General features: G+C 44.2%; 3 protein-coding genes and 1 long non-coding RNA gene across 5 annotated transcripts in view; 2 read left to right on the top strand and 2 right to left on the bottom strand.

The window, feature by feature from the left end:
* Positions 1 to 503: 503 nt before the first annotated feature.
* LOC133468029 (uncharacterized) lies at positions 504 to 1,016 on the bottom strand. Its single transcript, XR_009785374.1, has 2 exons — positions 826 to 1,016; positions 504 to 732 (listed from the first exon to the last, which is right to left on the bottom strand). It is a non-coding gene; the product is annotated as an uncharacterized LOC133468029 (long non-coding RNA).
* Positions 656 to 11,061, top strand: gpr63 (G protein-coupled receptor 63). Its single transcript, XM_061753393.1, has 2 exons — positions 656 to 794; positions 4,100 to 11,061. The coding sequence occupies exon 2, from the start codon at positions 4,267 to 4,269 to the stop codon at positions 5,395 to 5,397; it is 1,131 nt and encodes a 376-aa protein (XP_061609377.1). The 5' UTR covers positions 656 to 794; positions 4,100 to 4,266; the 3' UTR covers positions 5,398 to 11,061.
* A 669-nt stretch (positions 11,062 to 11,730) lies between these two features.
* Positions 11,731 to 13,144, bottom strand: smim8 (small integral membrane protein 8). Of its 2 annotated transcripts, none has more exons than XM_061753395.1 (2): positions 12,673 to 13,144; positions 11,731 to 12,317 (listed from the first exon to the last, which is right to left on the bottom strand). In XM_061753395.1, exons 1-2 carry the CDS (start codon positions 12,820 to 12,822, stop codon positions 12,159 to 12,161), a joined length of 309 nt encoding a protein of 102 aa, XP_061609379.1. In that variant the 5' UTR covers positions 12,823 to 13,144; the 3' UTR covers positions 11,731 to 12,158. The 2 variants fall into 2 exon arrangements, with proteins under 2 accessions (XP_061609379.1, XP_061609380.1); XM_061753396.1 differs by having other exon boundaries at positions 12,694 to 13,133.
* Positions 13,145 to 13,506: 362 nt separating this feature from the next.
* Positions 13,507 to 25,184, top strand: part of rad51 (RAD51 recombinase) — a 28,608-nt gene continuing 16,930 nt past the window's right edge. The window contains exons 1-4 of the mRNA XM_061753161.1: positions 13,507 to 13,707; positions 14,562 to 14,648; positions 19,882 to 20,019; positions 23,171 to 23,288. Of these exons, the coding sequence (XP_061609145.1) occupies positions 14,565 to 14,648; positions 19,882 to 20,019; positions 23,171 to 23,288 (340 nt within the window). The 5' untranslated portion in view covers positions 13,507 to 13,707; positions 14,562 to 14,564. The remainder of the gene's footprint in view (positions 13,708 to 14,561; positions 14,649 to 19,881; positions 20,020 to 23,170; positions 23,289 to 25,184) is intronic.

The following is a 25,184-nucleotide window of genomic DNA, read 5'->3' as shown; positions in this document are numbered from 1 at the left end:
ACGTTCTTTGAAGATGCTAATTACATTTTGAATTATTCATTCTAATTATTGTTTTGACTTCCATCCTTTCCATGAAATCCATCTTAGTGTTCTGAGAGTTGCTATTGTGGGGGAGTTGATTTACAAGCGGGCCTCCTTTGTCGCTCAAGCTGTCCTTATAAATGAGTGGCATGGAGAGATCCTCATTTTGTTGTGGCAATACACCACCGGGATCTGTGAGCTGTAGTGCCAGGACCAGGCCGCCATTTTGCAGTCACACAATAGGAGACGCCAAAACAGTGTTATTTCTGAGATACAAGTGAATATGTATAACCGTTGGAGTCCAGGTTAAACACTCTTCTTTTTTTCCACTTTGAAATGATATTTCTTGCACTGTTTTACAGCTGTTTTAATTCCGTCGAGCGTCCTTTAACATAGTGTCGATTTCGATCGTTTCATGGAACGTTGAGTGTATTTTGGAAAGCAGTGTAGTAATCTTGGAGCACGCCGGAGGGCGACAGAGATGACTCGTACACGCCGTAGAAGAAGACGCCAACTCCGCGCGTCGCAGCTCTGCTGGCGTGCGAAGAAGATGGACGACGGCAATAGCGGAGGCCTGAAAAAAAAGGGACAGAAAGACAAGACGAGAGAAGCTTCCTCACGTTTTCTGTTGAGTCTCGGCTCAATTGGCGACTCCCACTTCAGCCATGCCTCCTTGGGTCGCTTGTTCTTCTTCGCCTTAACATCTGCCCACTGAGGAGGAGGAGGAGGAGGAGGAGGAAGATGATGATGTGCTGCTCAACCGCGACGCTCTGGTAAGCGGGAGATCATTTGGCGCAGTCCTACTTCAATGTTTCTCGGAGTCTCTTTATTGTGCTACTTGTTGACAAAGATCGTCAACCGGTGGTGCCTCGTCGAAGTTGTATGTAAGGACATGGGAGAAAAGCTAAATCGACTTTCTATGCTACACAACACGTCAGTACCCAAATGAAAAATGACCTGGAAAACACAGGATGAAGGCGGGAAAATGGCGTGACAAGAAACACAATCGGGACTTTGCCAGAGCACAGACCTAAATCCAATGAAGGAATCTTGACAGATTTGCAGCAAGAGTGGGGAAATTCTCAAGCCTCCATTGAGTTCATTCAACAAAAGTACTGAAAATTGTTTGGTACCCCACGCAGACGTCCGGACTATCTTCTCTTCCTTTAGCCGCTAAATAGGAAAGACCCATTTTTCACTTTTGACCAAGTCGTGTAAAAGATTTGTCCAACTGAAAAAACTGAAAAATTGCACCATCCATATTTGAGTCCATTTTTTGAGCATTTATTGTGGTCCTATACACTAAATCCAGATACGACCACTGTAAAACATTTGGCTCATTTCCCCAAAATGGGATCAATGACAGTAAAGACACGTTTTAATGCTACCTTGGTTTTATATGGGTAAGTTGCCATATGCGTCAACGCCGGAGACGCACACACGGCACAAATATGACTTTAGAATGCTTTTGATGGATAACAACTTCCAGTAATTCAAATACTCACACATGGATCATTTTACACTTGAGACGATGTGAGTCCTGGGATGCGCATGTCATGGAAACAATGAGCCCCAACCTGAGAACAATGAGTCCCCTGCAACCTATTATCACGGAATACACTAATCCTACGCTCTTATCGCCATTCTTGCTTCGCTGTCACGCTATATTGCAGATTTCTATTGCAGGTGTTACTCTATTTTTCTTACATGTAAATCAGTCGCCTTTCGGCGGGATTTGCGGTTTTGAACTCAGAATAGGTCATCTATGTGAATCATATAGAGCCGATGAGTTTTTCCTGGGGGGTGGGGAGGTTGGTCCAGTGTCGCCGTCGCCGTCGCCATAGGCTGTTTCGTACTCCTTGAACGCTGGCCGCTAGATCCATTCCACACATACAGATGTCATTTCTGAACATTTCTCCACGGCAGAAATGATCCGATCTGATCGGTCTGATCGGTATTGGCCGATAATTAGCATTTTATGCTGATTAGACGACAAGACAAATTTGGTCTGTCAGACTACAGCAATAAAATCTTGTGTTCCGATACCAGCGCATCCTATCTTTTACGATCACTGCGCTTCATCTTGTCAACTCAAATGCGACCGAATGCACTCGTTACCATGGCGACGACAACAATAATGGATTGCACCGTGTGTTTGTAACACCAAAATGGGGGAAAACGTGTGTTGGTGGTCACCGGTGCTCGGGAGACGACGTTCATTCGAGGCTTGCTTGAGGTACGTTCACGTACTTTTAATACGATACGACTTGCAAGCAGGTAACAAAACGTTATGTAGCCTAGCGAGCTAGTGCTAGCACTAACAGTTGTAAGCGAACATGCAGGCGTTCTGTCGAATCATGCTCTAAAGTTTCGGTGTGGGTGAAGTAACTTAATTAAAAATAAAGTAATTTAATTGCAGTAAGTTAGCGCCCATTATTTCTGTCATGTTGTAATGTTGGTTTGACCTGACTGATTCGAATACACGATCTGACGAGAGCAGTGATTTCCAAGCTTTATGGAGCCAAGGCACATATTTTACAATTGAAAAATCTCACGGCACGCCAACAAACCAAAATGTCACAAAAAGTGGATACATGAATTACTGTGTGTACTTCCTGCCATCTAATAGAAGATCATTTATCATTTGTTCTGTCTGTCACGATGCCTCACTGGCATAAATAGAGGAACAAAGATACATTATTTCTTGGAAATGTCATTTTTGTGAGTATATGCAGTAAATGAACAGGTCATTTAAATAGACACATTGCTCCATCTTGTGATCAGATCGGTGATTGGTGATCGTTTTTTTTTAACTCGCCGATCGGCCCCAAAAATCCCGATCGTGTAAAGTCGTAATATGCGAGCGCGTCGCCCTGCGGTTCCGCCTGTGCGCTCCGGACCTGCTTTGGATAAATAAGTCACAGGAGTTGACGAGACCAGAAAAGAGACTTCCGCCGCTTCTGCTGCCAAGAAGTAACGGTACTTTTACTCCGTTAGAATGGTCGAAATGTCGCTCGCTACTTTTATTGATCAGTTATTGCTTATTTATCAACTATTTCGTGTGCGAGACTACGACTTCGACTTCCGCATCGGGCGCCGTTTGCGCCAATCCAATTTAAGCACTAGAGACGTTGAAGTCTAGCTCACCAATCAAATGACACAAGGAAGTCACATGACCTCACCTCTTCTATTGGGCTTCCCGGGTATAGGTATTAACACTAGATAAGCCAGCCCGGCTGATCGTCGGCCTACAATTGTCTGATTAGTTTACGGATGCTAATGTTAAATGTATTATTAAGCGACAGAGCGAAGTTAGAGATTATGTCACAAGACAGAATGAACTCATTTCAAATTCAGAAATGGCTAATAAAAACAGAAAAACGACTGTACGTCATATTTTCCCGGAGGATGCATTTGGGATTAGGCTTTGAAGTTGAAAAAAAAAAAAAAATGCATTACCAGATAACGAGCAACCCTTTACTGCTCAGTGACTGTTTTTTTAAAAAAAAAAAAAATTTTTGTCAATGTCTTTCTGTCTGCAAAAGTGTTCTCTGTCAGTTGACCGTCTGTTGTCGTACGTGAGCGGCTCCGACTACCGGAGACAAATTCCTTGTGTGCTTTTTTTGGACATACTTGGCAAATAAAGATGATTCTGATTCTGATTGGTATTCATATCTAATAGCTAGTTTACAAGGGCCCGACCGATTAGTTGACCAGCTGATCTGATTTAATTGGCCGATATTAGCCCTTTTCAAAATGGCTACATTAACACATTACAACATGAGACAAAGATAATGATATTCAAATAAACATTCCCCCGCAAAAAAATGTCTGCCAATTTTTGCTGCTTTTTCTCTCTGTTCTAAAGTAAACAAATGCTAAAGGAGAAAGTATTGTAAAACAGTTATGTGCCTGTAATTCCTGTCTTTATGTTTAAGTTATTTTGTTGATGAATTGGTTATCGGAATTTTATTCTACCAAATATCAGAATCAGCACGGGCCTAAAAAAAAATCCATATTGGCCGGGCCCTAGTTTTTAGGAGATTGTGCATTGACGTTCATCAACTATATATTTCAGGTCGGCAACAACGAGGACCGCGTCGTGCCGTCTTAAGCCGGGAGTGCTTGCCGCCGCCACGGCGTTATGTGCTCACCGCTGACGATGCCCGCTCCCCCTCGGGAAGGGTTCACACCTGTGCTGCTCCGCCACTGGCAGGAGACAAAGACACCGGGCTCTGCTGCCTCATGATGGGCCACCTGAAGCTTCCCACAACGCTGAGAGACAACATGGCCAACGGTTCCCTCGGCTCCCAGGTGCCTCCAAACCCTAAGCCAACAGCCGTGTCCCCAGAGATCCTGAACGGCATTAGTCTATCGCTGCTGGTGTTCTTGTGCTTCGTTATGGTGGGCATTTTGCTGTTTGCCCTGCTGGGGAACATGGCGGTGTGCCTGATGGTCTACCAGAGATCAGCCATGCGCTCGGCTATTAACCTCCTTTTGTCGAGTCTCGCGTTTGCCGATATGATGCTCGCCGTCGTCAACATGCCATTTACGCTAGTTACTGTCATGACCACCGACTGGATTTTCGGGGAGGTTTTCTGTCGGGTTTCGGCCATGCTGTTTTGGTTCTTTGTGATTGCGGGAGTGGCTGTTCTGCTTATAATAAGCATCGATCGCTTTCTTATTATCGTCCAGAAGCAAGATAAGCTAAGTCCACAGAGGGCTAAAGTGCTCATACTGCTCACATGGGGACTTGCATTCTTTTTCTCCTTTCCGTTAGCTGTCGGTTCCCCTCGCCTGCAGATCCCCCCCAGGGCCCCCCAGTGTGTTTTTGGCTATAGCTCCGAACCTGATTACCACGCTTACGTGTTGATATTAATGTCGGTCTTCTTCTTTATACCCTTCATGGTCATGTTGTACATATTCATGGGAATTCTAAACACCATCCGCCACAACACAGCCCGCATCCACAGCCACCCGAGCCAAGCCGGCAAACTCGGCTTGTTAAGCCTCCAGAAGCCCTTGCAGATGAACATCGACGTGAGTTTTAAGACGCGTGCCTTTGCCACCATCCTCATCCTCTTCTGTGTGTTTACAGTGTGCTGGGCACCCTTCACTGCCTACAGTCTCGTAACAACGTTCAATGATGACTTCTACTGCAAAGACAGTTTTTTTCAAGTCAGCACGTGGGTGTTGTGGTTATGCTACCTAAAGTCAGCCCTCAACCCGATCATTTACTACTGGCGCATCAAAAAGTTCCGTGACGCTTGTCTTGATCTGAAACCAAAGTTTCTTCCTCAGCTGCCAGGCAACACAAAAAGACGCATACAACCAAGCGCTGTTTATGTTTGCGAAGGGCATCGGTCTGTGGTTTAAGGAAGAAATACCGCTGCGCAAAATTTGATCGATCGTATCTGAGCCACACCGACGCCAAACGCCACTCTCCAGTCCAGCTCACCGCTTTCCGATTTTAGACAGCAAATCCTGATCTAGATTTGCGGCAGGCGGTTGCTGCTTCCTGGAAATAGTGTGCATTGTATCGTTCCAACACAGGGTAACCCGCAAATGAATTCAACACTGTATGAGAAAAACAAAAACAGTGGAGCCCATCCAAGTGTTGTCTCCATTTAGATACTGGACCAACAGAAATTGTGCAAAGTACAGTAGAATGCAGTGGTACCTTTACATTTGCAATAGATAGGCATGTTTCCTTGTAAGTTAAAGTTCTGGCAGTTATTTGCTGGCTATTAGAGGACAGATGAGACTGTTCACAGATACTCTATTAACTGTTCCCCATACACAAGCTAAAGAGATTTGCTGTACAAATAGGGGAAGGTGAGCTATAGCCCAAAATCTGTTCATTTGGATTTTATTTTTCATTCATTCCAGTATTCTGACACACAATTTGTCATTTGATTAAAACGACACCTTTCAGGGCTTAGGAACAGTTTGCACCAAATGCCAATCCAGTGATTCGCACTATATCGCGGTTCATTTATTGCGGATTCAGTACGTTGCAGAATTTTTTGAAGGTCAGCTTAGTGCAGTTATTCACCTGCACATATCTGATACACGTAGCTATATGATTTTAATAAGGTTAAAATCTTCGCAGAAAAAGAAACCTTACCGAGTAATCTGAACCCGTTGATTTGATAAGTCGCCAAATTGCTTGAGGATACAAACAACATTTGTAGTCAGTCAAATTTATGAAACCCACCGTTTAAAACACAAGCCGCAATAAATTCACAAATACCAACCTTAGCCTGACAAATAGCTACTGCACACACTTATAACAATGGCAGGAACAAATGCAAGTAAAGAGCAACGTTTAGCTTGATTTTTATACAACTACAATACTGTAGTTAAAAACGTCACCGCAATGAATTCTAGGTTGCCATAAGGTTTTCCGCTGACTACATTTCCAGGACCATCAGTGTGAGGAACAGTACCAATGCTTAAGGCAGGAAATCGCCTGTTCAAACCATGTCCACATAGGCTGTTGTTCACTTTGCTCAAGCGGCGCGTTGAATAGGCATGTACTTGTGTAGTGTCTGGATAGTGACGTCAAGTGGACAAATAAAATACGTGCGCCTCTTTAAAGTATCACATATTGGCATTAAATAGCATATATGAAATGTATACGATAATGTAGTAATTGGTCATACTTTGTGGATTTCATTTATTGTGGGGGTTACTGTGTATCAATGTATCATTTTGCTATACTATCAGTTGGAATGTTTTTTTTTTCAGGGGTGGGGGTAAGTTTTGTCAAATTGAAATAATTCTATAAAATTGAATGTCATGTAAAGCTGTCCTCAGCGCAGGTCAGTTCCTTTTATCTGTTAAATCACATTTCCACATGTGATCCAAGCCATCAGTGTATTGTGTTTTCTGTCATGCTGTGGCTGATATACAGCGGCTGAAATAAGTGTTTAACACTTCACCCTTTTTCTCACTAAATATACTTCCGAAGGTGCTGTCGACCTGAAAATGTCACCACGTGTTGGGAACAACCCAAGTAATCCATACTTACAAAGAAAGTAGAACAAATAAGATCAGACATTAAGTTGTGTGTAGTAATGTGAAATGACACAGGGGAAAAGTATTGAACACATGAAGAAAGGGGGGTGCAGAAAGGTATGGAAAGCCAAGACAACACCTAAAATCTATCAATCATCAAACGGCGATCCAGTGCAAATGAATGTCAGCTGGTTCAGTCCTAAATGATGGTCTACAAAAAGGTCTCATTGCCAATGTGTGAGCCAAGACACATCTCATGATGGGTAAGAGCAGAGAGCTGTTTCGAGACCATCGCAAACTAATTGTTGCCGAACATAACGATGGCATTGGTTACAGGCGCATATGTAAGCTTCTGAATGTTCCAGTGAGTACTGTTGGGGCAAGCCAATCATACCACCATAAATTTTTCTCCATCAGGTGCTCCTCGCAAGATTTCTGACAGAGGAGTGCAAAGAATAATCAGAAGAGTTGTCCGAGGACCACCTGTGGAGAACTTCAAAAAGACCTGGAATTAGCAGGTACTGTTTTCACAAGGAAAACAGTAAGTAATGTACTCTGCCGCCATGGCCTGTAGGCCACGCAAGACCCCATTATTGGGGGGGGGGGAAAGCATGTCAAAACTCGTTTAAAGTTGGCTGAACAACATTGAGAGAATATAGTCTGGTCTGATGAGAGCAAATTTGAACTGTTTGGATGCCAAAATGCACACCACGCTTGGAGGAGAAATGGCACTGCACATCACCCTAAAAACACCATACCAAGAGTCAAGTTCGGCGGTGGGAACAGGATGGTGTGGGGGTGCTTTTCAGCAAATGGTACTGGTAAACCACATTATAGAAGGAAGGATTAATGGGCAAATGTACGGAGACATTTTTGACAAAAATCTGCTGCCATCTACGAGGAAAATGAAACAAGGTGGACATTTCAGCAGGATAATGATCCAAAACATACTGCCAAGGAAACTCTCAATTGGTTTCAAAGGGGAAAGAAATAAAGCTGCTAGAATGGCCCAGCCAATCACTGAAAATCTATGGATAGAACTGAAACTCAAGGTCCATAAAAGAAGCCCACAGAACCTTCAAGATTTGAAGACTGCTGGTGTGGAGGACTGGGCCAAAGTCACACCAGAGCAATGCATGTGACGAGTTTCTCCTTACACGAGGTGCCTTGAACCCGTCATTGTAAACAAAGGCTTTTGTACAATGTATTCAATACCAATTGGCGTGTTCAGTAGTTCCCCCCCCCCCCCCCCCCCGTGTCATTTCACATTATTCCACACAACTTAATTTCTGAGCTTATTTGTTCCACTTACTTTGTATGTATTTGTATTTACTTGGGTTGCTCCCAAACAACTGGTGAAATGTTCATGTCAATAGCAACCTTTGGAAATATATTTAATGAGAGAAATGATGACGTGTTCAATACTTATTTCAGCCACTGTATTTTAGATTGCCATGGAATGAATATAGGCATCATCAGATATACTCATATGACCTTAAACTCACAGCTAACACTGTCGTGGCCATTGAGGATTCACCCACCCTTTTATTGTAGAAGGGTGGGTGTCTGTGGTATCTCTTCAGTCCTGTGAAATATTTGTACAAAATTTGCAACAGATGAAAAATGAGACAGTAGTTATTAAAGTGAAACAACTGCAGGTTTCGTACAACGATTTTCTAGCTAACGAGAAAACTTTCTTAGTGCTACTTTAAATGGAAGACAAAATGCAGTGTGACAATGTTAACGTTCTGAAATCAGTGCCAAAACAACATGTGACTATTGTGTTGAAATGAGATGATCTTTTAGGATTAGAAATGATTCTTTGTAATTTACACACAAATGATGCCTTCGCAAAATTCTCGAGAAATCGAGGCTGATCTTTTTGATGGCCATCGCTCTACTTGACCGTTCCAATGAGTATCCCTCGAACAATAACATTGTGGCTCGTTTTTGAACGAGCACTAACAGGAGGATGCCAAGTTTTTGTCCTCATTACGGTTATCCAATAACCCTTATCCTAAGAAGGTAGTACATAACTCAGTCATCATCTTTTGCTTTTTTGAAAATATAGAAGATGAACAGGTTGATCAGTTTTTTTTACTGACGATAACATCAAATACTGAGACGAATTCTGGGACGGACTGACTGAGTGTTGTATTTTGTTTTGATATTGTGTCATGAAGCCAGGTATTAGGTTTAAACTGACCTTATTTTGGGGAGTTCGGTCTCATAAGAAAAATGGCAACGTGTTTAACTGCATAGATCAGACTACAATGTATCCAAGGTGAATATTGTCTTTTTTTTTCTAATGTGGCCAGAACACATTTTTAGTGTGTGTGTGTGTGTTGTTTTTTTAACTGTCTTTAGATGTGCCTGTTTAGTCAGAATGCTGCTATACAGCGGCTGACAGAAGTATTTATCACGTCACCATTTTTCCCACTAAATATACTGTCGACCTGAAATTGTCACCAGATGCTGGGAACAACCCAAGTAATCCACACATAAAAAGAAAGTAGAACAAATAAACTCAGAAATTAAGTTGTGTGTAAGAATGTGAAATGACACAGGGGAGAAGTATTGAACACATGAAGAAAGGGAGGTGCAGAAAGGCATGGAAAGCTAAGACAACACCTAAAATCAAACAGCGATCCAGCCCCTTGTCCGTGCAAATGAATGTCAGCTGGTTCCGCACTAATTGATGGCCTACAAAAGGGTCTCATCGTCAATGTGTGAGTCAAGACACATCTCACGATGGGGAAGCGCAAAGAGCCCATCGCAAACAAATTGTTGCAAAACATAATGATGGCATTGGTTACAGGCGCAGATCTAAAATGTTCCAGTGAGCACGGTTGGGGCCATAATACACAAGTGGAAAGCCAATCATACCACCTTAAATTTGCCTCGGTCAGGTGCTCCTCGCAAGATTTCCGACAGAGGAGTGCAAAGAATAATCACCTGTGGAGAACTTCAAAAAGACCTGGAATTAGCAGGTACTGTTGTCACAAGGAAAGCAGTGAGTAATGCACTCTGGCGCCATGGCCTGTAGGCACGCTCACCACGCCAGACCCCATTGCTAAAAAAAAGGCTCCTTTTAAAGTTTGCTGAGCAACATTTGGACAAGCCAGTTAAATACTAGGAGAATATGGTCTAGTCGGGTGAGAGCAAAATGGAGCTGTTTGGATGCTGAAATGCACACCATGTTTGGAGGAGAAATGGCAATGCACGCCACCCTAAAAACACCATACCAACAGTGAAGATCGGAGGTGGGAACATGATGGCGTGGGCCTGCTTTTCAGGAAATCTTACTGGTAAACGTCACATTATTGAAGGAAGGACGAATGGGCAAATGTACTGAGACATTCTTGACAAAAATCTGCTGCCATCTACGAAAATGAAACAAGGGTGGACATTTCAGCAGGGTAATGATCCAAAACATACTGCCAAGGAAACTCTCAATTGGTTTTCAAAGGGGAACAAAATAAAGCTGCTCGAATGGCCCAGCCAATCACCTGGCTTGAATCCAATCAAAAATCTGTGGAAAGAACTGAAACTCAAGGTCCATAAAAGAAGCCCACGGAACCTTCAAGATTTAAAGGCTGCTTGTGTGGAGGAACGGGCCAAAATCACACCAGAGCAATGCATGCGACGTGTTCCTCCACACAGGAGGCGTCTCGAAGCTGTCATTGCAAACAAAGGCTTTTGTTCAAAGTATTCAATAAATACCACTTGGCGTGTTCAATACTTTTTCCCTGTGTCATTTCACACTATTACACACAACTTCATTTCTGATCTTATTTGTTTGTACTTTCTTTGTATGTTTGGATGACTTGGGTTGTTCCCAACATCTGGTGACATTTTCAGGTCAATAGCGCCTTGGGAAGTATTTTGAATGAGAAAAAAATGGCGGCGTGGACATACTTACTTCGCCCGCTGTATCTCATGGTGAGACTGTGCAATTATCCTGTACTGTACATTACTGTACTCTTGAATGTAATAAAGAAATTGCCATTTCTTACCTTGGTAAGTTGTCTTGAAAGGATCTTTTGTTCACTTCTGTTAGCTCAGATGTCGACATTTGAAGGTATTAAATATTAACTTGTCGTCAAATGTTAAGTTAAATTATTGATAGTGTTACTACAATAGTTGAGTAAACATTTCTATAAATTACCATCTACAAAGGTAGAAAAAGAAGGTAACAGGCCAAGTGAAACTACGGAACGTTAATGATTATTTGCTAAAACAATAAAGTTTATCCGTTTGAAGATTAAATATCTTTGTAGTGTATTCCATTAAATATAGGTTGAACATGTATTCTGTTTTTACTTGTTTAAAAAAAAAAAAAAAAACATTTGGGAAACTTCCACGATGTTCTCCCATCAATCTCTCCTCTTGGGTGATTCCCCCTTTCTTTGGAAAATTGTGTGTAAAAGTGTTGTAATGGGTAAATATAGATACATTGAAGGCTGAGTGGTGTACCATTATGGGTGGGGGGAGGGAATACCTTATGTAGTGTTTTATTTTATTTCATCTTTGGTCCTCGTATCTATTGATTTTGTCATTTGTACGTAATAATTTTGTCCTTTGTCTTGTGTTTAGAAAAAAAAAGTGCGAGATAACAGATTGGACTGATGCATGTACTTAAATTGATGTCAATAAATATTGAAACAAATATATTGACAAAAACAAAGATTGGTTTCCGCTGATTGTTTGTGGAACATGGTGGTGTTTCTATATTTATTTGTGCCAAGAAAGGTTTTGTTTGTAAACCGACTTCCACGGATCTAATGCCCATTTATGGAAACGAAACAACCTAATAGCAATTCTATAACATCATCAAACGACACATTTTAAAACAAATCGCGGTACTTTTACTAACAAACCGCATCGGTCATTATGTTTTTCTTCATTCACTGAACATAACAGAAAAGAGCAACAGTCTCTCAGAAGGTCAGGTGGGCTGGGTCACATGTATGACTGTAATAACACATTTCAATTAAATAATCCTTAAAAATCATGTTTTTTTCTTTACACACCAAAAACATGGTACATTATGGTTCCAATTTCAGTCCGGCATTTGGAGATTGTGCGTCAGTTGAGTCAGCTTTGACTTCATGCTGTCAAGCCCACTTGGAAGCTTTCCTCCTCATCAGTCGCTCTCCTTCACCGTCGATGGCCTCGTAAAGCTGCTGGTCGTTTGCTTTCATTGCATGCAGGTAGCCCAGATACCCAACACACAAGGTGATGGTGATCAGTCCAAATGCCATCATTGGTTTATTCTGGGAAAAGAGAGAAAAACATATTGCATTTATAAACTCCATTTTAGTCAATACAATAGAAAAGGGGGGGGGAAAAAACAAATCAATTACTTTGCACAAAAACTCCAGTAAAGTAATCAAACTTGCATGACCACTGACCAGTAAATATAAAAGTCGTATAAAGTAACATGATCGACCTTCATGAAATCATAGTAACACAGCGGTCAAGTCATTTGGATTTTGTCTCCAACACCGTGAAAACCCAAACCTGTGCTTGGCGTCCCACAGTTTACTAAATTGTCAATGAATGTTATTTTTCTCATACCTTGGCACCGGGGGGCTCCGTATCGCGAAATATAAAATTGAAGTACAGTACCGGGTGTGATGCGTCTCTTACTGGCTTGATGAAGAGTTCGGGGTTGACAGCTCTGAACAGTGTGGTGGTCTGTGCGCCCTTCAATCCTGGCGTCCTGTAATCTGTTTCTATGACACCCTTCTTTCCTTTATTAGAGTCCTTCGATGCCATGTCAATACTGTCGGTTTTTGTTCCGTCGTCGTCGTCTTCTTCTTCTTCTTCTTCTTACTCCTCCTCCTCCTCCTCTTCTTCTTGTTGTTGTGATAAATATGAAGACTAGATAAGCCCGCTTGCTTGAGCAGTCCGACTATCCAACGTTTACGTGGCGGCCATGTTGAGAAGGTCAACGTTCCCATCAAAGGCAATGCATGGACATTGAAATTAACTCGTAGCTTGCTCAATTCTCAACCCATTTATACGAAATTTACTTTTTTGTCAACGCCAAAGCGATACTATACTATCGATGCGTTTTTTAAGTAAAACAAAACAAAATCTTTACCTGTGAAAAGTAACTTAAATTTCCCTTGTTGTGATTGCACAGCGTTGGGTGCAACCATATGCAGCACAATATGCCGGCATCCTAATAAATGAAAATAAATGAATAAATAGTGAAATCAGTCAAGAAATGAAAAGTTTTAGTTTTTTTTAATCAGTCTTTCCTGTACACGGCTTGGTAAATATGAGATTTGGCTTTCACTGTAGAGGCTTTTGTCCTCTCCAAGCAGTCCGCGAATGTGGTATCGTCATACGATCGCAATTGCGCCACATCCAACATGATAGCGACGTTGACGTACAATTTCCAGCCCAATATGTTCTCTATTGTGAATCGTCCTTCGTCCAATCAAAATCCAAATGTGTAGTGGTGACGTCATCGACATGCGATCGAGCGGGAACTCGAGTTATAAAAAAAGGTCAACTGGCCTTTTCCCACACGTTTGCTCAGACGTGTTGATCAAAACATTGCACTTGCTTAACGTTGTATTGAGATATATTAATGCGACGCCATTATTAACGGAATCTGCGTCTGATCTAGTACAATAGCCTGCTGGCGTGAAGGTAAAACAATGCTCTCTAATATTGCTTAATGTTAGTTAGCTAATCGTGAAAGGAAATTCATGGACGTTGAGTGTCTTTTTCGTCGTGGGTTATCAAGTGAGGGGATTTGGGCGTTCGCTTTTTACGTGGAGGCTTTTATGTTCATTGTATGTAGTCACCACTGACAAAATAAAATGGCAGAAAAGAAAAACGTTTATTGGCTGGTGGCAACTTCGTCGCTTCGTTTATCCTATTTTCAAAAGGCTTGCTAAACACAGAAACAGACATTTAATATAATATGGTAATGATTTCCAATTAGTCACTGTCACAGTCATTTTAGTCACTGTGTGAAACAATGGCCTAATCTCCGGAGAACAAAAACAATATATAATTTTAAACTAATGAATATTAAGTTGACATTTTCAACACACAATAAATAGTATGAATACCATGTAGTAAATACAGGGTACAAATGTAAAGGAATAGAAATGTCATAAAATACAGCAAATACGACTATATGACTAGTACTGCTGTATGTCATTTTTATAATAGGTGACATCAAGTAATTAAGTTTGTATATGTGTACATGTATTTCTCCTCATATTGTTTTATAGTACAGTTAAAAGAAAGCCACGACACTGATCAACTTTAAATAATCCTAGAAAGCCAAGGGCCCAGGTTTCGAAAAAACGGATAAGAGCCTGGCAAAATTAGCAGATGGCTGTCACGTGACGTGGTTTAATTTGGCACTGCGCAAGTCGTGAAAAATACACGGCAATGAATAAATAGAGTAGTAGTATAGTATGCAATCAAAAAAATGGATTGTATGAATGAATTGCATGCTTTTTTTTTCCCCCACTGGTTTTCACATTTAGATCATGGCGATGAGATGTGAGGGCACGGTTGAAACTGAGATTGAGGAGGAAGAAAACTATGGACCTCAGCCTCTGTGCAGGCTAGAGGTATGTCATCTTAATATTTTGTTTTCCTTTTGTTGTGCGTTAGGGGTAAGTCGTACCAAAATGTTCCATTAATGGAATCTATGTGAATATAGTAGAAGAGGAGTTAGCGATGACAACTTCAAACTAGGTTTTAGATCAGCAGGTTCCTGTATTTGGGTTATATTCCCAGTTAGGTCTCACCGTACAGTAGTAATATATATACCAGCAAAATATCAACATTGCCACAGGCGTATTGCCCTTCATGGGCATTATAAAAATGACTAGTGACTACCTGTATAGTATTCAGTAGCGATAAGAGCACAATGAGGCATGGTGAAGCACCTCCAAATCTGAGGTCATGGTCCTCAGTCGGAAAAGCGTGGAGTGCCCTCTCCAGGTCGAAGGAGGAGGAGTTCAAGTATCTCGGGGGTCTTGTTTACGAGTGAGTGGGAGATCGGCAGGCGGATCGGCGGCAGACTCTGTATCGCTCCGTCCTGGTACAGAAGGAACTGAGCCGAAAGGCAAAGCTCACATATGGTCACAAGGAGGCACGGGACGGTATCAGATAACCTTGACCGAAAGTACTGCGGTGTAACGGTATTTAAATTCTAGCTCGAGAATCTGTCATTTTGAAAAACTTGGGTAAGTAAAAAGTTTTTTTTCCATTGAACACCATCTATTTTATTTTTAACCATAATCTAAAATATTTGGTGCAGTAATATACATGTTCCGTGTTAAGTTTAAATATTTTCACGAGCTCGCTTGAGAACAGACATTTGTCCCCCCCATAATTTGTATTGTCAGTAAATTTGAATTGTCTCCATTTTCTGCTGGTGTCACGTTTTCCTTATCAGCGTGCTGGTGTCACGTAATCCTCTCCGCCGGATGAGTTGGTTGAGGTATCTGGTTAGGATGCCCCCTGGAAGTCTCCCCGGTGAGGTGTTCCGGTGTTGTCCTGCAATTGGCTGGCGACCAGTTCAGGGTGTGCCGCGCCTCTCGCCCAAAGTCAGCAGAGATAGACGCCAGCACACCCGCAACCCTAGTGAGGATAAGGGGTTCAGAAAATGGATGGATGGACAATCACATCAATAAATGCATACATACAAATAAATAATATAAAATGTAAAAGGTGTGTGATTTGACGATAAAATGTCTAACAAAGGAGCAGAACTTCACTTTTGGTAACAATGTAGTTGTTTTAAAAACATGCAGTACTGTACATAAAATTACGTTTCATTTCGGCCGTTCTTATCCGGGAGCTTGTTCTTTCGGTCACGACCCACAGCTCGTGACCATAGGTGAGGGTGAGAACGTAGATCGACCGGTAAATCGAGAGCTTCGCCTTTCGGCTTAGCCCCTTCTTTACCACAACGGATCGATGCAAAGTCCGCATCGCTGCAGACGCCGCACCGATCTGCCTGTCGATCTCCCGTTCCATTCTTCCCTCACTCGTGAACAAGACCCCAAGATACTTGAACTCCTCCACTTGGGGCAGGATCTCATCCCCGACCTGGAGAGGGCACGCCACCCTTTTCCGACTGAGGACCATGGTCTCAGATTTGGAGGTGCTGATTCTCATCCCAGCCGCTTCACACTTTGCTGCGAACTGCTCCAGTGACAGTTGGAGGTCACGGCTTGGTGAACCCCAGAGATAGGAGAGCCAGCCTCAGAGAACCCAGACTCTGCTTCCTCATGGGAAGGCGAGTCGGTGTAATTGAGGAGGTCTTCGAAGTATTCTCCTCACCGACTAACAAGCAGCTCCCCATCCCCGCAATACACAGTGTTGGTGGTGCACTGCTTTCCTCTCCTGAGACGCCGGATGGTGGACCAGAATTTCCTCGAAGCCGTCCGGAAGTCTTTCTCCATGGCCTCACCGAACTCCTCCCATACCAGAGTTTTTGCTTCAGCGTCCACCAGAGCTGCATTCCACTTGGCCAGCCGGTACCCGTCAGCTGCCTCAGGAGTCCCACAGGCCAAAAAGGCCCGATAGGACTCCTTCTTCAGCTTGGCGGCATCCCTCACCGTTCGTATCCACCAACGGGTTCGGGGATTCCCGCCACGACAGGCACCGACCACCTTACGGCCACAGCTCTGGTCGACCGCCTGAGCTATGGAAGTGCAGCACATGGTCCACTCGGACCCTCACAAAACTGCTGTTTGGTGGATAGGCACAAACAACAGTCAGGAACCGTCCCCTGCGGAGGGAGGCTACCCTCTCGTTCACCGGGGCGCAGAACATAGTTCACTCGGACTCGATGTCCCCCGCCTCCCCCGGAATATGAGCAAAGTTCTGTCGGCGGTGGGAGTTGAAATTCCTCTGACAGGGGATTCTGCCAGACATTCCCAGCAGACCCTCACAATGTGTTTGGGCTTGCCACGTCGGACCGGCATCTTCCCCCACCAAATAGTTGACAGCTACGCCCCTCTCTTCACCCGAGTGTCCAAGACATGCGGCCGCAAGTCCGATGACACGACCACAAAGTCGATCATTGAACTACGACCTAGGGGGTGTCCTGGTGCCAAGTGCACGTGTGGACACCCTTATGCTTGAACATGGTATTCGTTATGGACAATTCGTGACGAGCACAGAAGTCCAATAACAGAACACCACTCAGGTTCTGATCGGGGGGGGGGGGGCATTTAAGACCCCCAGCAGAACGATGGAGTCCCCAGCGAGAGCGCTCTCCAGCACCCCCTCTAATGACTCCAAAAAGGGTGGGTACTCTGAACTGCTGTTTGCTGCATAGGCACAAACAACAGTCAGGACCCGAACACGGAGGGAGGCTACCCTCCCGCCCACAGGGGTGAACCCTAACGTACAGGCGTCGAGCCGGGGAGCAATAAGTATACCCACACCTGCTCGGCGCCTCTCACCATGGGCAGCTCCAGAGTGGAAGAGAGTCCAACCCCTCTCGAGAGGACTGGTACCAGAGCCCAAGCTGTGTGTGGAGGAGAGTCCGACTATATCTAGTCGGAACTTCTCGACCTCACACACCAGCTCGGGCTCCTTCCCTGCCAGAGAGGTGACATTCCACGCCCCTAGAGCCAGCTTCTGTAGCCGGGGATTGGATCGCCAAGGTTCCTGCCTTCGGCCACCGCCCAGCTTCGCACTGCACCCGACCCCTATGGCCTCTCCCACAGGTGTGAGCCCACGGGAAGGGGTACCCACGTTACCCTTTCGGGTTGTGCCCGCCAGGCCCCATGGGAGCAGGCCCGGCCACCAGGCGCTCGCCTTCGAGCCCCACCTCCAGGCCTGGCTCCAGAGGGGGACCCGGGTGATCCGCATCCGGGCAAGGGAAAGTCCATCGTTTGTCGTCGTCATACGGGGGTCTTTGAGCTGTGCTTGTTCTGGTCCCTCACCTGGTCTCTCTCTGGGTGCGTCTCAGAAGCATGGAGACAGGGTTGGTTGCAGAACAAAAAGATGCACAAAAATGAAACAAAAACAAAAGAGGCAGAAGAAGAAAATTTTTTGTTCGTCACGCCTTGTTGGGAGAATATGACTCTCTCTCTTCCTGCCTTTTCAGGGGCTTGCTAGCAATTTCAGAGCGATCGCGCTTGACTGGAAGCGTACCTGGTACCTTAGTAGCAGCTGCTCTGATCGTCTAGCGGTGGCTCACGGATAGGTTGGGAAGCCGAGTCGGTTACCGAGCCGTGTGCCCGAACAAAAGGAAGTGGAGGGGTGTCCCACGACCGCCCCGTGGATGGGGAGCTGCCAACAAGACAAGGGCTAAGAAGCCAGAGAGAACAAGAGAGCGGGAGTCAGGGGTTAAGTACCCCGGGGGCGTGTCGAAGAGGGACGGAGAACCTGGAGAAGACCACACCCATCAATCTAGTTCTCCAATTTTGACCCACAAAATGGGTTTAAAATCATATATTAATATAGAATACTCTCAACTTTGTACTCTCTACTCACAGGTCAAGCACATAGAATGTCTGTTTATACTTTAGTTTTTGGCAAATCAACTGCTTATGGTTCAAGTCCCATTTTATGCTGCATGGAGTCAAATCAAGACAAACAATTCTCAAAATCTCGCAATTGCGCTTGTAAAGTTGACACACTGACACAGACATCAAGGCATACATTTGGAATATTGCCGCAGAGTTCGTGAAATATCAAAACATACATTTATGCTAGGTTAAACATCAAATGTGAGTTCACAGGTTGCAGTACTCTCAAATGCCAGTGGGTGGCGCCTTGTGTGCACATTTGGATATTAAGCAAATAGTTTGTTGCTGTATTTGCATCCCATCGTTGATCGGTCCGCTCTTGGGCTGCTGCCAGTTCAGACGAAGAAAAGGACTCTTTGGTGACTGTAAACCTGCTCGTTACTTTAGGGTCCACTAAGCGTCTTCTTGGGGGAGCCTCACAGCAGGGCGGCTTCGAAGAATGCAGTTTATCAAGCCGTGGGGAGTCACTGTGTCACCTCAGTTTGCGGGAAGCGTGTCTGCTACATATCCTCCCTTTCATCGGCTCGATGGCGGATCTAGGCGACGACTCCTTGGAAGGTGGTATAGGTTGTTAGTGCCGCAGACCGAATCATTTCAATTAACCAGAGGGGTCCCAAATGTGGGAGAATTTTATCCATTGCTAAATTGTCTGGAAGGGGACCAATTTCATATAGCGGCGGCCCATCCAGGAGGCTCAGAGGCTTGCACTGGGAAAATTTTCTAGTGTGTTAAGGCTGCCTTAGGGGTCGCCGCACCTGTGCATAAATCTCGCGCTTAGTATAGTCAATTAATGGCTTGGCAGATCTTGTCCAATGAGTAAAGGTACTGACTCGACAGCCGACACGAACACAGGATGAATTATGAAATGTGGCCCTATTGTCCAATGTAACCACACGAGCGAGTTTAATTGGGTGTTCATCAAGGAAAAGGGGGCGAATTGTCTTTTCGCAGTGTTGTTGCGTGTCATGTCCAGTGCACAGCCCTATAATGTCAACACGCTGCATTTCAACAATTGGATGCCATTGACACTTTTTGGTTGATTTGCTTCGGATCATTGTGTCTGTAAGACTGTTGACCTGCCTGGTGAGTTTTCAATTTGCAATATTTTTTTTCTAGGTTAGTATTCCCCCCCTTCCCACAAGTAATGCATACAAGTATATTTAGCCATCTTAATTCCCCCTTGGAAATTCTAGCTTGTCGATTCCAATCTTGTAATAGTCTTCATTTTTTTTTCATCCCCCACTTTGTGGGTGTGTGTGTGTGTGTCTCTCTCTCTCTCTCTCTCTCTCCTTCCTTTTCTCTGCAGCAATGTGGAATAGGTGCAAGTGACATCAAGAAACTGGAGGACGCAGGTTTCCACACCATCGAGGCAGTGGCTTATGCGCCGAAGAAGGAGCTGCTTAACATAAAAGGCATTAGTGAAGCTAAAGCTGATAAAATTATAGTAAGTAAAAAAATGCAAACTCCACACAAGCGAGGCCAGAGTCGAACCAGAGTCGTCAAAACGTGACGTCGTGAGGCAGATGTGCTAACCAGTCGGTCACGTGCCATCCTATCTGTAGATTACTTTTTTGGATTCATCAATGAATAGGATAAAAATTTCCATCCCTTTATTAAAAAACAGGACATTTAATATTAACAGTGCTGAAAATGCACAACATTCAGATATTGGTTTGGTCCATAACGTGAGAAGGTAGGAAGATAAAACTGTTCAGAAACAAATTTAAAAAGCAGCACGGTTCTGAGGAGCCGGGTTCAAATCCGGCCTCGGCTGTGTAGAATTTGCATGTTCCCTCTGTGTGGGTTTTCTCAGGGTACTCCGATTTCCTCCCACATCCCAAAAATATGCATTGTGGGTTGGTTGAAGACTCCGTAGTTGTGAGTGCGAATGGTTGTTTGTTTATATGTGCCCTGCGATTGGCTGGCGACCAGTTCAGGGTGTACCCCGCCTCTTGCCCGCAGTTAGCTGGAATAGGCTCCAGTATACTCGTGACCCTAGTGGGGATAAGGGATGTAGAAAATGGATGGATGGATGGATTTAGGGCAATTTTGATGTGCTGAATCCAAATATCACATTGGTTTTGCTCAATCAGGTCAACCTTTTGAAGTATGGCCACTTTTTTACTTAATTTTTTTTTTACCGGTACAGGTATCGATCCATCCATTTTCCTCCGGTTATCCGAGGTCGGGTCGCGTGGGCAGCAACCTCAGCAGGGAAGCCCAGACTTCCCTCTCCCCAGCCACTTCCTCCAGCTCTTTTGAGGGCATCCCGAGGCATTCCCAGGCCAGCCGAGAGACATAGTCTCTCCAGAATGTCATGAGTTGTCCCCGGGGTCTCCTCCCGGTAGGACGTGCCTGGAACACCTCACCAGGGAGGCATCCTAATCAGATGCCCGAGCCACCATCTGGCTCCTCTCAATGCGCAGGAGCAGCACCTCTAATCTGAGCTCCTCCCGGATGACCGAGATACTCACCCTATCGCTAAGGGAGAGCCCAAACACCCTGCGGTGGAAACTCATTTCGGCCGCTTTTATCCGGGATCTTGTTCTTTCGGTCACGACCCACAGCTCGTGACCATAGGTGAGGGTAGGCCAGTAGATCGACCGGTAAATCGAGAGCTTCGCCTTCGGCTTAGCTCCTTCTTTACCACAACGGACCGATACAAAGTCCGCATCACTGCAGACGTTGCACCGATCCGCCTGTCGATCTCACGCTCCATTCTTCCCTCACTCGTGAACAAGACCCCAAGATACTTGAACTCCTCCACTAGGGGCAGGATCTCATCCCCGACCTGGAGAGGGCACGCCACCCTTTTCCGACTGAGGACCATGGTCTCAGATTTGGAGGTGCTGATTCTCATCCCAGCTGCTTCACACTCTGCTGCGAACCGCTCCTGTTCGAGTTTGAGATCACGGCTTGATGAAGCCAATAGAACCACATCATCAGCAAAAAGCAGAGCTGCAATACTGAGGCCACCAAACCGGACCCCCCTCTACGCCTCGGCTGCACCTAGAAATTCTGTCTATAAAAGTTATGAACAGACTCGGTGACAAAGGGCAGCCTTGGCGGAGTCCAACCCTCACTGGAAACGAGTCCGACTAACTGCCGGCAATGCGGACCAAACTCTGACACTGGTCATACGGGGACCGGACAGCCCATATCAGCGGGGTTCGGTACCCCATACTCCCGAAGCACACCCCACAGGACTCCTCGGGGGAAACGGTCGAACGCCTTCCCCAAGTCCACAAAACAGATGTAGACTGGTTGGGCGAACTCCCATGCACCCTCGAGGACCCTGCCAAGGACGAAAACCACACTGCTCCTCAAGAATCTGCGATTCGACTTCCCGACGGACCCTCCTCTCCAGCACCCCTGAATAGACCTTAACAGGAAGGCTCAGGAGTGTGATTCCCCCTGTAGTTGGCACACACCTTCCGGTCCCCCTTTTTAAAAAGGGGCCTCATGTACAAAAAGTGCGTACACACAAAAACGTGGCGTGCGTTCTTTTTCATTGCAAAGTTCAGATGTATCAAGAGTAAAATGACAAATCTGCACAACAGAGACACATGAACAAGAGAAGGTTTTCAACCAGGATATCACTGTACTTGGCCGCATTCATCTTTCCTTCGATTGCAACCAGTCTCCCTGTCCCTGCAGCTGAAAAACACCCCCACAGCATGATGCCGCCGCCACCACCACCATGCTTCACTGTTGGGACTGTATTGGACAGGTGATGAGGAGTGCCTGGTTTTCTCCACACATACTGCTTAGAATTAAGGCCAAAAAGTTCTATCTTGGCCACATCAGACCAGAGAATCTTATTTCTCACCATCTTGGATTCCTTCATGTGTTTTTTAACCAACTCCATGCGGGCTTTCATGTGGCTTGCACTGAGGAGAGGCTTCCGTCGGACCACTCTGCCATCACTGCACCGACTGGCTGCAGTGATGGCTGACTTTATAGAACTTTCTCCCATCTCCCGACTGCATCTCTGGAGCTCAACCACAGTGGTCTTTGGGTTCTTGTTTACCTCTCTCACCAAGGCTCTTCTCCCCCGATTGCTCAGTTTGGCCGGACGGCCAGCTCTAGAAAGGGTTGTGGTCATTCCAAACGTCTTCCATTTAAGGATTGCGGAGGCTACTGTGCCTTGCCACAATTGTCTGAGCTCTTCAGGCAGTTCCTTTGACCTCATGATTCTCATTTGCTCTGTCATGCACTGTGAGCTTTAAGGTCTTCTATAGACAGGTGTGTGCCTTTCCTAATCAAGTCCAATCAGTATAATCCAACACAGCTGGACTCCAATGTATTTTTGGTCAAAATGGTTGTCTATTGTTGTACTAGAGCGAAGAGCGACTCAAACTACCGGAGACAAATTCCTTGTCTTTTTGACATACTTGGCAAATAGAGGATTCTGATTCTGACTTATTTAAAAACCAATCATTGAACTACACTGAACTGCTTGCTACAGACAAGACCAGTTTGAATTTTATACAGTGACAGATTGTTTTACAGATTCTCATTGATTTTTATGAAGCTAGTAACACACGATAACATTGACTCAGGCTGCTAACGCTTGAATGATTTTCTCTTTGCAGATGGAAGCTGCCAAGCTTGTGCCTATGGGCTTTACTACAGCTTCTGAGTTCCACCAGAGAAGAGCAGAAATCATCCAAATATCTACAGGTTCGAAGGAATTGGACAAACTCCTACATGGTTTGTAAATACTTACCAGCAAAGTTTCTGCATATACAGTGGTTCCTTGAAATTCAAAGCTGTTCAATTCAACCAGTTATTTTGGTCCTTGAAAACACTTTTTCTTTTTACATGAATTATATTTGTAATTCTTTATTCCAGAGTCCAAACTGATGCCATTGTAAAACCTTTAATCGTATGAGGGTAAGAAATTGCGTAATTGATGCACGAACCGCATCAAGGCCTTGTTCAAACTGCAGGCAAATCGGAGTTATTTTTATTTATTTTAAAATCAGCTGGCCATAAAGCTCTTCTGTTCGCGATGGTGGTTTTTATTCATTGTGTTTTAGCTTTGAGCTAGCATTTTTTTGTGAACAAAAACAAAGAAACAAACAAAGTTTATAATGTATTTGAACATTCAATAGATGCCATTCTTTAATCTGTTTAGTTTTACAATGAACTTTGACTGAAGTGTCAATAAATGACTTTAAGCAAGCAACATTCACTCTTACTCCTTGCTACTATGCTAACACTTTAGCAACCTCTTTTTGTGATCATGTGGACTCTGCGTGCCGTCCAGGCGCTGCTGGATAGAAGTGCTAGAGCGGAGCATGGAATGGACTGAGATTTTACATCCTGTCCGATTCGATCTGATACTCGTGTTTTTGCTGACATCGGACCGACAGCTGATCTGAAAGATCGGCTCGGGACACCCCAAGTCCACCCATCCATCCATTTTCTTCTGCTTATCTGAGGTTGGGTCGCGGGGGAAGCTAAAGCTGCTTCCAGGAGGGGACATCGCAAACAGAAGCTATTAAATGTACAGCGGGTGAAAAATTTATTTAACACGTCACCATTTTTCTCACTAAATATGGTTCCAAAAGTGCTATTTTCCTGAAAATTTCACCAGATGTTGGGAACAAGTAATCCATACATACAAAGAAAGTACAACCCTAATTCCAATAAAGTTGGGATGTTGTCTTAAACATAAATAAAAACAGAATACAATGATTTGCAAATCATGTTCGACCTATATTTAATGGAATACACTACAATGAAAAGAGATTTAATGTTCAAACTTATAAACTCTATTGTTTTTGCAGATGATAATCATGAATTTTAGAATTTTATGGCTGCAACACGTTCCAAAAAAGCTTGGACAGCGTCATGTTTACCACTGTGTTACATCACCTTTTCTTTTAACAACATTCAATAAACAATTGGGAACTGAGGACACTAATTGTTGAAGCTTTGTAGGTGGAATTCTTTCCCATTCTTGCTTGATGTACAGCTTCAGCTGTTCAACAGTCCGGGGTCTCCCTTGTCGCATTTTACGCTTCATAATGCGCCACACATTTTCAATGGGAGACAGGTCTGGACTGCAGGCAGGCCAGTCTAGTACCCGCACTCTTTTACTATGAAGCCACGCTGTTGTAATGTGCAGAATGTGGTTTGGCATTGTCTTCCTGAAATAAGCAGGGGCATCCATGAAAAAGACATTGCTTGGATGGCAGCATATGTTTCTCCAAGATTTGTATGTACCTTTCAGCATGAATGGTGCCTTCACAGATGTGTAAGTTACCCATGCCATTGGCACTAACACAGTCCCATACCATCACAGATGCTGGCTTTTGAACTTTGCGTCCCTAACTGTGTAGAACCAATAAGATCAGAAATTACGTTTTGTGTAACAATGTGAAATGACACAAGGAAAAATGATTGAACATGCCAACTGCTATTTATTCAGTACTTTGTACAATAGCCTTTGTTGGCAATGACTGCTTCAAGACACCTCCTGTACTAACTAGTTGCATGCATTGCTCTGGTGTGATTTTGGCGCACTCCTCCACACAAGCAGTCTTCAAATCTTGAAGGTGCCGTGGGCCTTGAGTTTACGTTCTTTCCATAGATTTTCGA

The sequence above is a fragment of the Phyllopteryx taeniolatus genome, chromosome 18, assembly GCF_024500385.1.
Source record: "Phyllopteryx taeniolatus isolate TA_2022b chromosome 18, UOR_Ptae_1.2, whole genome shotgun sequence".
In the NCBI taxonomy this organism is placed as follows: Eukaryota; Metazoa; Chordata; class Actinopteri; order Syngnathiformes; family Syngnathidae; genus Phyllopteryx; species Phyllopteryx taeniolatus.
This window is presented reverse-complemented; position numbering and strand designations above follow the sequence as displayed.

Excerpts from the sequence above, each read along its gene's own strand:
- gpr63 (XM_061753393.1), top strand. The coding sequence starts at position 4,267 with ATGATGGGCCACCTGAAGCTTCCCACAACGCTGAGAGACAACATGGCC.
- smim8 (XM_061753395.1), bottom strand. The coding sequence starts at position 12,822 with ATGGCATCGAAGGACTCTAATAAAGGAAAGAAGGGTGTCATAGAAACA. Across the intron at positions 12,318-12,672 it reads TAAGAGACGCATCACACCCG|AATAAACCAATGATGGCATT; the intron begins GTACTGTACTTC and ends CTCTTTTCCCAG.